Source organism: Thermobia domestica, chromosome 2 (genome assembly GCF_964235325.1).
Source record: "Thermobia domestica chromosome 2, izTheDome1.hap1.1, whole genome shotgun sequence".
In the NCBI taxonomy this organism is placed as follows: Eukaryota; Metazoa; Arthropoda; class Insecta; order Zygentoma; family Lepismatidae; genus Thermobia; species Thermobia domestica.
This window is the reverse complement of record NC_137455.1, coordinates 162,727,719-162,742,543: the sequence shown is the minus strand read 5'-3', so window position 1 is coordinate 162,742,543 and position 14,825 is coordinate 162,727,719. Positions and strand designations below refer to the sequence as shown.

Genomic DNA, 14,825 nt, shown 5'->3' with positions numbered 1-14,825 from the left:
ATTTCGAGAAATTTATATATATACAGAGTGTTTCAAAACAACACCGACAACGTTTGGGAGGTGATTGCTGACATCCAGATAAGACAAAAAGTATAGATCAACCTTGGTAAACAAATGCTTCCTTTCGGAGTTATAGGCTGCCGAAACTATGGAAAAATGAACTTTAAAGGTTCATAGCTCCAAAACCATGGGACCTACCTTAAGACTTCGCTTAGGAACTAGCATGTGACCTATCCAAATATCTGAGTTTCAGAATCCTGTGGTACTTCCGCAACAAGTTTTGTAGAGGTAGTTGTTGAGTACTTCAAATTATATGCCCGTAGCCAAACTCATTCTATAAAAATTGTTGTGTGAGTACCTTAGGATTCTGAAACATTGATTTTTGGATAGCGCACGTATTAGTTCCTAAGTGAAGTCCTGATCCGACTACGGTAGGTCCCATAGTTTTAGAGCTATGGACATTTAAAGTTCAGTTTTTCATGTTTTCGGCAGCCTATAACTTCGAAAGGAAGCATTTATGCACCCAGGTTGGTCTATACTTTTTGTTTTATCTTGGTGTCAGGAATCACCTCCCAAACGTTGTCGGTGTTGTTTTGAAACCGACAGATTGTTCATTACGGCTATAAAGTTAAGCCCATCCTAATCAAACTGAAAATTACGTTCTTAATCGTTGATATACACTGTTTTTTATTAATACACAATTTATTTAGATAGTGTAGCATAAAAATCAAGCAATCAATAACTTTTCAGGTTTAGCTCGTGCTAACCCTTCACAGTCAGTATTTACGCACACGAAAACGGGCGGAGATATATTTCTTTCTTATTACTCTCAGCAAAAAAAAAAAAAAAAAAAAAAAAAAAAAAAAAAAAAAAAAAACTATTCCGAGTAATACATAAAATTTTAAACTCAGCAGGAATCCTTCCTAACTGCCAAGTGGGTTTTTCATAATCTAATAACAGATTTAGATAGCTCATCTAGAGGTGTAACGTATCCCAAAACTGTAGCTGCAAAGGGAATATATAATGAAGTTATGGTACAATCTGTAACCTTGAGTGGTTTGGTTCCGGTTCAGTCTCATATTCGGGGACCGAGTTTAGTTACATTTTACGAATGAAAGGTTGGGTTCTGTCTCATATTCGGAACGCTTATGCTTACTATAAAGGATTCGATCCTAATTCCGAGAATCGATGTGTGATAACCTGAGTTTGATTCTAGATACGTCAATACTTTCGGCATGACTTCTTAGATTTAATAACCATCTCACATTGAGTTCAGAGTGTTTGTATCGATCGCGGTAAATGAAGAGGCAGACATCTACTGGAAATGCAGACTCATATTCGAGAGGTGGGATACAACAAACTTATTAACTTTCTATCGAATTCTGCACTAGAGTATATGGTGCACCAAATAACAGTAATGGGTTGAAATATTTCCAGAGTTATGTTCAAATGATTCCAGATAACTTTGGACTATTTTCCATCAAGAGGAACAAATCACTACAATACGAGAAGCTTCCTGCCTGGTTACGAAAATATTGCATTTTTTGGTTACAATTTCATCGCCCAAGCAATCACATACTAAGACAAGTTTACTTACACAAGAAAGAAAGAAAAAAATCAAATGTTGGAGGCGCAAGATCCTGTAGTTTACTTGATGATGACCTCATTCTGGAGTAGTCATAGAATGTATATCTATATCTATATCTATATCTATATCTATATCTATATCTGTATCTATATCTATATCTATATCTATATCTATATCTATATCTATATCTATATCTCTATATCTATATCTATATCTCTATATCTATATCTATATCTACATTCTCGTCTACATTTCCCTATGTTATGTTCACATTCTCGTGAATTGATTTCTTCGAAGTTATTTGTTCTTGTATGTTTCTTCTAATGTTTAACATTCATGCACTTCACTTGAGTGTATAATTTAAATAAAAACTTGTTGCTGATATGTAGAGAAGGTCTAATAAATATATACTATTTGCACAAAATATAAATATAATTCTTTAAAGCAAATGAAAAAATTAAACTTACGTTACTGGTTTTTCCGATGATTTCCTTAAGATTGTCCAAACTTTTCTGTAATATACGGAGAAAATGTATGTTAAATACTTTGTTGTACAAGGAATATATACATTTTTCATTATTTATGAAGATTAGCACAAAATTTCATATCACTGCAAAAGCTTATAACAGATTGAAATACATACGTATTTCTTAGAATAGAGAGAAGTCAATTTATTAAGAAAAATGAATAATGAATGAATTTCATTCAGTGAAGTTTTGGAATCAACTATAGTATTGTGATAAAAAAAATGAAGCACATTTCAGAAAATATAAAACTGTACAGACTCATAATAGTATCTATCAACCCGCTGTTCCTTAGTCTTACTATTTAACTTCAACCCTTAGATCAATTGGGGATTTAATGGGGACGTTAATATTGAGGTTGTTTGTCCCCATTACGATAGAAGCTAAGGACTTCAATTGTCATTCAAATGGCACGGAGGATCAGTAACAGAGCGTTCACTTCCTGTGCCAGGGGTCTTTTGTTTGATTGCAGGCCATGTGACTTTCTTGTGAACAACATCATGTCAGTGTTTTTTCCCCGCAGTTCTCCTGTTTCCTCTCGCATTCTCATTCTACCAATTATTTCATACTCATTTACTTTCATTAATGATCTGTCATTTGTAGCCTACAAACATACCAATAAGACGTTAGATTAAAGTTTCACTTTCTTTTTAATTTTAGTTTTTAAACATGGATTATCATGCTAAAAACTTACAAGGAACGTAATAGCAAAAATTCATGCTTGAAACAGAGAAGCATATTACAAGCTCAAGAAATTATAACTAAAGTAAAAAGAAAAATTTTGAAGGGGAAAAATTGAACGCTAGAAACAATAATAACAACACGAGAAATAAAATGTTGGAGTACACTAATTAGTTACGTGTCTCACATAAAAGATAGGCCACGATTAATAGAAACGAGGCTATTCTCTAAGACACGACTCATGTTATTAAGCAACCCTAAAGTTCTCTGAGTATTGCGGATATTCTGGAGGAAATGCGAATACATAGTGGGACAATACATTATTTACAATGCGAACAACCAAGAACGCAAAAGATCAAATTAGGTAGATCAAAGTATCCTGTACAAAAGTGAGTTGGGAACATTTTACATTCGGAGTACTTGCAGGACGACGTATACCAATTTCCCAAATACGGGTTCCAACGGTGTAGTTTATTGTCAGTGTCGCGTTCCGATCAAAGAAGAATTCGTCAATGTAATTTTCTATCAGGGGGCGTGCCTGAATGATATGTCAGCATGTTAGTAGCTTCCTATAATTTCGACATGTATCGGCACCTAGAAGACAACGATGACACAAACCCTTGCTGCTTTATCAGATGCATTTCATCAGTATGTCTTCAATAACAGCATGGTATACTGAAGATATTATAAGGCTTACAAGAACATTGTGAGTCAGTCCAAACGAACACAGGACGTAGCAAAAACTTATATGATGTTAATTTAGCAATGGACACTGAACACATGTGATGCAGACTAAATTCCTATACGTTCTCATTAGTAATAAAGGCATAGCCAGTAGAATTCTAATTTTAGAAGAGTCTATATAGAACACTTTAAAATTCAGTAACGCTCAGAACCCCTATTGGTGTACCTCAGTACAAGTGTACCATTTCATCTGTGGAACTAATCAAAGATCAAGCCTTGAAATCAATAGGCAAGATCAAACAGCAATCATCTTTCGAAGAGAAGAGTAAGATCGCCGGCAATGACAATTTCAAAGTTTGGACATATTATTCGCAGATAGTTCGAGGTCATGCGTGAATGTCCCTCGTAAAAACGACTTTCACACATAAAAGAAGTGCAAGAATGATCGGTGATAAAGTGCACATTAGCGGTATAATTTTGAAGGAGTCCTTCACAATGATAGGTTAACTAACGGGTGTTCATTGTTTTCTACATACAGTGCTAGTCCGGTAAACATAAGAAAGTAAAGAGGAAATGAAAAACCATTATAAACATAGTCTAACTTAAATATTTTATGAACCACACAATCAGTACATCGAGTGCGTTGGGAAAGAATACGGGGAAAAGAAAAGCACTAAGACAAGAGGAATATTTCTTTCAGGTATAGTTTTTATGGGGGGTATAGGACATCGTCTGCCGCGATGGCTAAGGTCCGCCTGGCCGCCGTGAAATTACATATCATCTTGTTCAGGGTACTCCTTTACCCAAGCCAACCATGCAGTGCCTGGGCACTGTTGGGCCCTGATATATATATCTCCTGGGCACTGATATATATATCTCGGAGGTAACAAGCCATAGTCGCTGATATAAACCATAGATTACTTCTTCGGAGACCGATATACATACAAGCAACAAGCCAGGCTTCTCTCTAAAAAGGCAGTACCGGTATGCCATAACAACTCACTTCAACATAGCTTTTACCCAATGAGAAAAACTTCAACAATGGAGCACGGACAAGCCTGAAGAATTCTCTTCCCATGAGGACAAGCCTGTAGGCAAGCATCCTGTTTGCTTAAATTGGTTATCCCTGACTTGTAGTGTATGCTTCTGCCGAACTGTTTATTTCCTCCCTCTCTCTCACGCATATATATATACAGATGGTGATCAGAAAAATGGAAACACCTGTAGTTGGCAACACGTCAGATGTATGGGTTGGCAGTGGTGTCGTGGCGCCCGCAGCGCCGGGCCGCTGGTTGTGGTGTGTTAGGTCGGTCTCCATACTACGTCAGGCGCAGTGGAACAGCAGTGTCCAGTGGCTGCAGCAGACGGAGGTAGTGTAAAATGGGAGACCTCTCAGATTTTCAAACAGGGGAAATTGTTGGTGCGCGGTTATGTGTACTGAGTGTGACGGCAGTGGCTACTGTGTTATTTGTGTCGCGTGGGACAGTGTCGAAGGTGATGACGGCCTACACAACACACGGAAAAACCACATCGGGAAAGTGGAACAGTGGGCGGAAGAAAATCACGAGTGACAAGTCACGCCGGGTATTAAAGCGCATTGTCACGCAGAACCGTCGTGCCACTGTGGAGCAAGTGACGGAGGAACTCAATCAGCACCTCCCCCACCCTGTTTCGACAATCACAGTCCTCCGCGAATTACATGACATGAACTTACGGGGTCGTGTTGTACGGACCAAACCGCTCATCAGGGACCATAACGCTTTCGCACGCCGTAAATGCTGCCGCGACCATCCCATTTGGACCGTTGAGGACTGGAAACGTGTGATATGGTCGGATTAGTCATCCTTCACCCTATTTCCAGCCACGGGCCGTGTTTATGTGTGGAGAACGCCCAAAGAAGCTTATGATCTGCACTGTCTCCGCCCAACTGTGAAACATGGCGGGGCTCGGTAATGCTGTGGGCCGCTATATCATGGTTTCATTGGGTCACACTTAGCGGACTAATCACTGCCAACGATTATGTCGCAATTTTAGGAGACCACTTGCATCCTATTGTCCGGATGTTGTTCCCGGACAATGACGCCATCTTCCAGGATGATAATACACCCATTCACACAGCTGGCTTGTTGCAGCGTGGTTTGAGGAACATCGGGATGAAGTTCAACACCTCCCCTGGCCCGCCCAATCCCGAGATCTCAACATAATTGAACATCTGTGGTCCGTCTTGGAAACACGACTCCGGCGACGATTTCCACCTCCATCCTCTCTCACAGAACTGGCCGATGCCCTGCACGAGGAATGGTATAAAATTCCACTTGCTACCATTCACGACCTCTATGCCTCCATCCCACGTCGCATCAAGGCTGTTCTGAAGGCGATAGGTGGCTCGACACCATATTAATCTGGTAGCTTGCAATTTCGTTCAGGTGTATCCATTTTTCTGATCATCATCTGTATATATATATATATATATATATATATATATATATATATATATATATATATATATATATATATATATATATATATAGTGGCGGATCCAGGATATGATCAACGGAGGGGTTAAACCATATTTTGCCGTTTTATCCAGTGTAAAGCAGGATTGAAGCCCATTTTATCCAGTGTAGGCTATACCTGAGCGTCAAGGGGAGAGCTATAATCCCCCTTGGATCCGCCACTCTGTATATATATATATATATATATATATATATATATATATATATATATATATATATATATATATATATATATATATATATATATATATATATATATATGTGTGTGTGTGTGTGTGTGTGTGTGTGAAAGGATTTAAACATGTATAATGATTAAAGAAAGGCAAGAATGAAAGAAAAAATTTGAAAATTAGAAATCTAAGATTTGGAAAATATGCAAACACCTTACATTTAAGTGCCATACGCATTACATTTTTAAAAATATATCAGGCGTAGATTAACACCATTATTTCAACGATTAACAATTGGCGTTATTGTATATTGTACCTCAGGAGAGCACCCATGCGGGGAGTCCACGGGGTCCAGATCCCTTCCCTTCATAAAAAAAAAAAAAAAGTTTCCTAACTTGACATGCATTTATACGCTTTTTAAACACAACTATACTTGTTTAGCAGAGAAATTATTTGGGTAACATTAAAAATTTGATCTTGTACTTCACGTGTATTTATATCCCCCCCTAAAAACAATAGTTTCACCACTTAATAATTAATTATCGTCTTCTCGAACGTAGGTCTTGTAATATTAGCGTCTCTTAGATTTGAGCTCTCGCAAGAAACTTTTTTTTTTTTGGATATGTGCCTCCTATGTCTTAAGGGATACGGTAACATACAAGAGGGCACGTTGGATTAGTGGTGCCGATTTGGTGTAGTCAATCGATCTGAGTAAGCACTATTCCAAAGTACTTCAAGTATTATTGCATGGTGGTATGTTTTTTGCTATTCTTAGTGGATTTGCAACAGTTTTCTCCAAATCAGCAAAGCGCACAAAATTTCTCCATAAATTTCTAGGTCGACGATTAGCACATGTTTGCTTAACGAGATAGAATTACTCCTCACGATTTGTCAACATTGTTTACGAAAAAAGAAGGTGACCTTCGCCTAGTTTTTCTCACCACGTTGCAGCATTAATCAGAAGTAAAACGTGATAGTCTTTCTGTTATTCAAGAACAAAATTTTGAGCTCTGCTTTCCCCTTGCAACTTTTTACAGTATATTTTCACCAACTGATGTTTTGTTTAGTGCCCCACAAAATTATTTTGCTTACTGCGTGAGAAAGACAACGGAAACGCTAAATACTATGAAATCTCTTTAAACCGTTTTCAAAATTTACGGTATATGAAGAAAGTTTCCGATGTTGGACTCCAGAAGTCTGTTAATATTTTGTATACTTAGTTTGTTGGCATAAACTAAGTATGTGAGAAATCCAAGATGGCAGACTATTTATTCAAGATGGCGGAAAACCCGCAACTGGATTTTTTTGGATTTTCTGGAGGCTAATAAGGAAGAGATCGCGAACGAATTCCAGAAGGTCCCATCTTTTTATTCTAAATGTCTACCTCAAACCTTATTTTGAGTGCACTATAAGCAATCGCGGACAGACGACGAGGGGTTGTCCTTCAGCTTGGGGGCTTGGCATGAGGCTAACAACCTCATCTTGTAAAAGGAAAAAGGCATTTGTCCAGAAATATTCAAAGAAGCCTCGACCCACGACTGATTACTTGGAACGACCTCAACAAAGTAAAACAGGTATGAGATTTGGAACATGGAATATTGGAAATCTTTATAGGACAGGCGAACTAAAATCTCTAACGAGTGAATTAAAGAAATACAGAGTGGACCTAGTAGGAGTTCAGGGAGTTAAATAGAAAGAAAAGGGAACAGTCAAATATGGAAATTTTACGTTTTTTTACGAGGAAGAAAATAAAATTACCAACTAGGAACAGGGTTTTTCGTTCACAATCAAATATTACGAATTAAATATGTTGAATTTGTTAATGATATACTTTCTTTTATTATTCTTAAGGACCGGTGGTATGATATTGTTGTTATAAATGTACACTCCGCATCAAAAAAAAAAAAAAAAAAAAAAATTGCGACAGCTAACGCCGTGCAGCTAGGACACCCAATATACACCTTCTTATCCCATAATCGTGTCTGGTAAACAGACCCCCTCTCTCTCCTCCTTTCTTCTTTCACATACTAAAATTAGCTAACAACATGAACGCAATTCTAATGACGAACTACACATGTATTAGTATCGATAAAATGAAATAATAAAACCGAGACGAAACAAGATTCATAAGTTGATTTAGGGAGAAACTGAAACACACATAATGAAAAATTGAAACCAATGGATGTCTATTACACAGAGATTTAGAAATGAGGCAGAGATAGAGAGACATAGAGAGAGAAGTCGAAGGAAGAAGAAAAAGAAAAGGGAGAACAAATAAAAATGTGGAATTTTAAACAAACATTATAAAGTTCCGTTACCACAAATCCAACAGTAATATAGAAATAACATTTGAGTTTATATATACATTTTTTCAGGACTGTTCGAATATTTAGAGGATGCTTGAAACATTCATTAAGTCTCTTCCATAAAGGATAGCATACTCAATTTCCAGTAGAACTGTAGATCCCACAGACATATCTAAAATAATATCAAAAGTTTAACACACATGCTTTGTTTACGCGTGCTTTGGTTGTAAATTCGGTAGTGTTCGTTGGACGTACTGATGCAAACTACATTCTAATAAACCCAGTAGGTAGCGTAGGTCATATCTTCCATTCCAGACTACTAATGCAAAGTGAACAAAAAAAAAAAAAGAAAGAAAGAAAGAAAGAAAGAAAACGAAAAGAAAGAAAGAAAGAAAGATAAAATTGAATGAGTGCTGTTTTACTGGTAAATTTTTATCAGATATGTCCTATATTAAAAGTCAAACCGTATCATAATGAAAAGTTACAAATGTTAAAATGGAAAACTGGATGTTCCTTATAGATGTAGAAGACCTTGCATGTTTCAAATTTCAATGTGAATAAATCACATTGAATTATAGGATGGAAACAAATTTGTGTCGAACTAGTATAAATAAAATTTTGTTTTCAAATAACCAAAGAGATTGCCATTTTCTAGTCTTTTCCGAAGATTTATCTGTTCCGAACATTCAGCATCACTTTCATCTCTTGCGGATATAACGTTGTAATTTGCACAGATAGAATGAACACGGTAGAGCTCAAACGGATCATAGTGTCAGTTTAATGATGTTGGTTAGCTTATGGACCACCACTGAGTCGAGGATTCAAACCCGTAGTGACCCGGTAATTCGACTGAGACTCGGTAACCCCGATGATAAAAAAAGAAATTTTGCTTATTCCGTTGCGTTTAAACAGTATTTCTTTCAGAGCTGACCAGAACTGGAGATGTTATGCCCAGATCACGAAAAACTCGACACTGAAGTTGCCAGTTAATTACATTCTCCAGACCAGGTCTATCGGTCTCTTGCTCCGTTTTAACTTTGGAACGTGCACACGCACATGAAGTGCGTGTGTACGTGAAAGAGAGGGGAAGAAGGAAAGATGCAACGCCAGGATAGGGAAACGTCAAGAAGGAGAGAGAGAGAGAGAGACGAACATAAATATGAAACATACTTATCATGACAGTGTGTGATGAAGAACGCACACACTGTTTATTCGAATTCTCGCCAGTGATGCTTTGTAAGTTCTCCAACAGAAGATAAATCTCTGTTTGCAGCCATTATTTTATGCGAAAAAGTTATATTACCTGACGGGGAATCGAACCCAGATTTTCTGCTTTGAAGTCTGATACTTTACCACAACACCACCGATTGCTTTACCCAAACTTTGTTCAACAAATGCTGTAATATCTCTTTCTGAGAATGATAACATGAAAAGTGTTTACTGCAGATCAATGAAGTGTTTCGAATGTCCTGGTAAACCCATTGCTCTTTCCCAACCAACATTCGTAAATCGTCAATATCATGATAAAGGTGTTTGCTTCCACATTTTTAAACATTGCATGTCGAATATGAGAAATTGATTCTCACTATCACTTTGAAAAAAAAAATCAACTTTGGCGTGAACAGGACTTGAACCTACGCTAGAAAGCTGTATTAATCCTAGCTTCATTACGTTACCCCTACACTATCATGCCACCTGAAACTAGACGCCAAATATTACTTACTTTAGCCTTGATCATTGGAACGATCAAGGTTCTTTTTGTAAAGTTATTTGCATCTAAGTGCACAATGAAATTCATTTATTCTACGACCTAGAGAGAAATTAGTACCCACTAATAAAGGAAACAACATACAATGCAGGAAAAATTTGAGAAATAAAAACATATTATGAATTAATTTCGCCCTGCAAGTTCAAAAGTACGCAAATAATAATAATAATAATAATAATAATAATAATAATAATAATAATAATAATAATAATAATAATAATTAATTATTATTATTATTATTATTATTATTATTATTATTATTATTATTATTAGCGTCAATCGGCCGCTTTGCTGGGCTACATTGAGAAAAAATAGTAATATGCTCCGTTATTCAGTCACTGTTTAGTATTACAAAAGCGCTCTTTGATATCGGTCATTTTCGATGAGTTTTATATATCCCTCCCCTTCCCATGTTCCGGAGCCTGGCATCTTCAGTGTCATTGTTCATCTCAGCCACCCGGAAAACTATGAAATCCACAATGATATTGGTAATTTTGATCATTTTTATATGTATCCCCCTCCTCCATGTTGCGGGCTGAATTTAGATTTAAACGGCATCAGATGTGTCACTGCTCATCTCAGCGACTCCAAAAATTATAGATTCGATACTAATATCGGTCATTTCTCGTTCTCTTTTAAATGTTGCTATCCTTCCCCCTTCCTTTAGTTACACCATCAAAACGATATGAGGAAAACCATCTTGGGTTCGAACTTCATCTAGGTTGAAAACTTTATCGAGATTGGTGCGGTGATTCAAGACTTATTAAATTTTATTTATATTTATATATCTCCCTTGCCCATTTCTCTTCTCTAAGTTATAGCGTCAAAGTGAAATAATAGAAACCATACCAGGCCCGAACCTCATCTATGTGAAAAATTTGATCGAGTTAGGTCGCGTGGTTCAAGAGTTATTAAGTTTTATTTATTTGTATATATCTTTCCCCTCCACTCCCCTAAGTTTTACCGTCAAAGTGATATGATGGAAACCATTCCAGGCTCGAACATCATCCATGTTGAAAATTTGATGCAGATCTGTTCGGTGGTTCAAGACTTATTAATTCATTAACATAGTCACTATTATGTTTGTTTACATTGATTTTTGTATATCTCCCCGTCCTCCCCCTTCCCTGCATTAAACCATCAAAGTGAAATGATTAAAAGCATTCCATGCAGAAACCTAATCTATGTTGAAAATTTCATTCACATTGGTCGTTTTATTAAAGACTTATTAAGTTTTCTTTATTTTTTATATTTTTCCATCCTTCCCCTACCCTAAGTAACATCATCAAAACGAATAGATAAAAATACTCACAGGTCCGAACATTATCAATGTTGAATATTTGATCGAGATCGGTCGGGTGGTTCAAGAGACTATAAGTCACAGTCACTTTCAATTTTATAATATAGGTTATTATTATTATTCGCGTACTTTTGAATTTGCACGGCGAAATTGCTGCACAATGTGTTTTTATTTCTGTATTTTTTCCTGAATTGAATGTCGTTTCCTTTATTAGTGGGCACTAATTTGTCTCTAGGTCGTAGAATAAATGAATTTCATTGTGCACTTAGATGCAAATAACTTTACAGGAAGAAGATTGATCGTTCCAATGATCAAGGCTAAAGTAAGTAATATTTGACTTCTAGTTTCAAGTGGCATGATAGTGTAGCGGTAATGTAACGTAATTACAATTAACACAGCTGACCAGCATAGGTTCGAATCCTGTTTACGCCAAAATTGAACTTTTTACAAAGTGATAGTGAAGAATCGATTTCTCATATTAGACGTGCAATGTTTAAAAATATTTAAGCAAATACCTTTATCATGATAGAGACGATTTACGAATGTTGGTTGGGAAAGGGCAGGGGGTTTACCAGGACATTCGAAACACTTCATTGATTTGCAGTAAACACTTTTTTTGTTATCGTTCTCAGAAAGAGATATTACAGCATTTGTTGAACAAAGTTTGGGTAAAGCAATCGGTGGTGTTGTGGTAAAGTATCAGACTTCAAAGCGGAAAATCTGGGTTCGATTTTCCGTCAGGTAATATAACTTTTTCACATAAAATAATGGCTGCAAACAGAGATTTATCTTCTGTTGGAGAACTTACAAAGCATCACTGGCGAGAATTCGAATAAACAGTGTGTGCGTTCTTCATCACACACTGTCATGATAAGTATGTTTCATATTTATGTTCGTCTCTCTCTCTCTCTCTCCTTCTTGACGTTTCCCTATCCTGGCGTTGCATCTTTCCTTCTTCCCCTCTCTCTCACGTACACACGCACTTCATGTGCGTGTGCACGTTCCAAAGTTAAAACGGAGCAAGAGACCGATAGACCTGGTCTGGAGAATGTAATTAACTGGCAACTTCAGTGTCGAGTTTTTCGTGATCTGGGCATAACATCTCCAGTCCTGGTCAGCTCTGAAAGAAATACTGTTTAAACGCAACGGAATAAGCAAAATTTCTTTTTTTATCATCGGGGTTACCGAGTCTCAGTCGAATTACCGAGTCACTACGGGTTTGAATCCTCGACTCAGTGGTGGTCCACAAGCTAACCAACATCATCAAACTGACACTAAGATCCGTTTGAGCTCTACCGTATTCATTCTATCTGTGCAAATTACAACGCTATATCCACAAGAGATGAAACTGATGCTGGATGTTCGGAACAGATAAATCTTCGGAAAAGACTAGAAAATGGCAAACTCTTTGGTTATTTGAAAACAAAATTTTATTTATACTAGTTCGACACAAATTTGTTTCCATCCTATAATTCAATGTGATTTATTCACGTTGAAATTTGAAACATGCAAGGTCTTCTACATCTATAAGGAACATCCAATTTTCCATTTTAACATTTGTAACTTTTCATTATGATACGGTTTGACTTTTAATATAGGATATATCTGATAAAAATTTCAATTTTATCTTTCTTTCTTTCTTTTCGTTTTCTTTCTTTCTTTCTTTCTTTTTTTTTTGTTCACTTTGCATTAGTAGTCTGGAATGGAAGATATGACCTACGCTACCTACTGGGTTTATTAGAATGTAGTTTGCATCAGTACGTCCAACGAACACTACTGAATTTACAACCGAACCATGCGTAAACAAAGCATGTGTGTTAAACTTTTGATATTATTTTAGATATGTCTGTGAGATCTACAGTTCTACTGGAAATTGAGTATGCTATCCTTTATGAAAGAGACTTAATGAATGTTTCAAGCATCCTTTATATATTCGAACAGTCCTGAATATATATATATATAATCAAACGTTATTTCTATATTACTGTTGGAGGGGGGCGCGGTGGCTCAGTGGTACAGCGTTCACCTCTGGTGCTTGCGGTCCCGGGTTCGATCCCAGCCCCCGCCAAGTGAACTTTGCGGTGGACAAACATCGTGCTCGTGGGTTTTCTCGGGGTTCTCCGTTTCCTCCCACTTTCTTCATTCCACCATTTCACTCATCTCTCATCATCACCGTCTCCTTTAGCCTAACCGGCATAACCGTGGGACGTAAAACTCAAAGATTTCATTTCATTTTTATATTACTGTTGGATTTCTAGTAACGGAATTTATAATGTAGGGTTCTTTTCTTACTAAGTTTAAAATTCCACATTTTTATCTCTTCTCCCCTTTCTTTTTCTTCTTTTCTCGGTTTCTCTCTCTCTCTCTGCCTCATTTCTGAACCTCTGTGAAATGGACATCCATTGGTTTCAATTTTTCATTGTGTGTTTTTCAGTTTCTCCCTAAATCAACTTATGAATCTTGTTTCGTCTCGTTTTGTAATTTTATTATATCGATACTAATACATGTGTAGTTTGACATTAGAATTGCGTTCGTGTTCTTAGCTAATTTTAGTATGGGAAAGAAGAAAGGAGGAGAGAGAGGGGGTCTGTTTACCAGACACGATTATGGGATAAGAAGGTGTATATTGGGTGGCCTAGCTGCACGGCGTTAGCTGTCGCAATTTTTTTGATGCGGAGTGTACATGCTTCAACAGAAAATAAGGATGACAATATAGAAGACATTTTTTTTACGAAGAAGTAGAACGGTTATTTGATCAACTCCCGCGATACCACATGAAAATTCTATTAAGGGGTTTCAATTGGAAGGTAAGACGAGAGAATATTTTCAAGCCGATTATAGGGAACGAAAGTTTGTATAAGTTAAGTACCATAATGACAACGGAGTTAGATTCGTGAACTTTGCAACATCCAAAATCCTTATCGTGAAGAGTACAAAGTTCTCACATCGCGACATTCATAAATATCCTTGGACCTCACCAGAAGGCAAAACACATAATCAAATTGATCAATTTCAGTAGATAAAAGAAGACAGTCTAGTATAATTAATGTTTGGTAATTTAGAGGAGCTGACTGTGACACTGATCACTACCTGGTAGCAGCGATAGTAAGAGGGATATCGTTGAATAGAAGAAATATTTAACATCTGAAAACGGAGAGATTTTATCTAAAAAATTACTAGAAAGCCGGGCAAGGGAAGAATATCAGATTGAAGTCAAAGGTTCGGTTTTAGAAGGTTCGGAGTGGTATGGTGTTGAGGATATTTGAGATGAAATTAAGGATAGCATTA

At 36.8% G+C, this 14,825-nt stretch overlaps 1 protein-coding gene across 7 annotated transcripts in view; it reads right to left on the bottom strand.

The window, feature by feature from the left end:
* LOC145676909 (anoctamin-10-like) overlaps positions 1-14,825 on the bottom strand; it is a 199,170-nt gene that overhangs the window by 105,821 nt on the left and 78,524 nt on the right. For all 7 annotated transcript variants that reach the window (XM_081747688.1, XM_081747679.1, XM_081747696.1 and 4 more), the window contains one exon: positions 2,056-2,100. In XM_081747688.1, the coding sequence (XP_081603814.1) occupies positions 2,056-2,100 (45 nt within the window). The remainder of the gene's footprint in view (positions 1-2,055; positions 2,101-14,825) is intronic.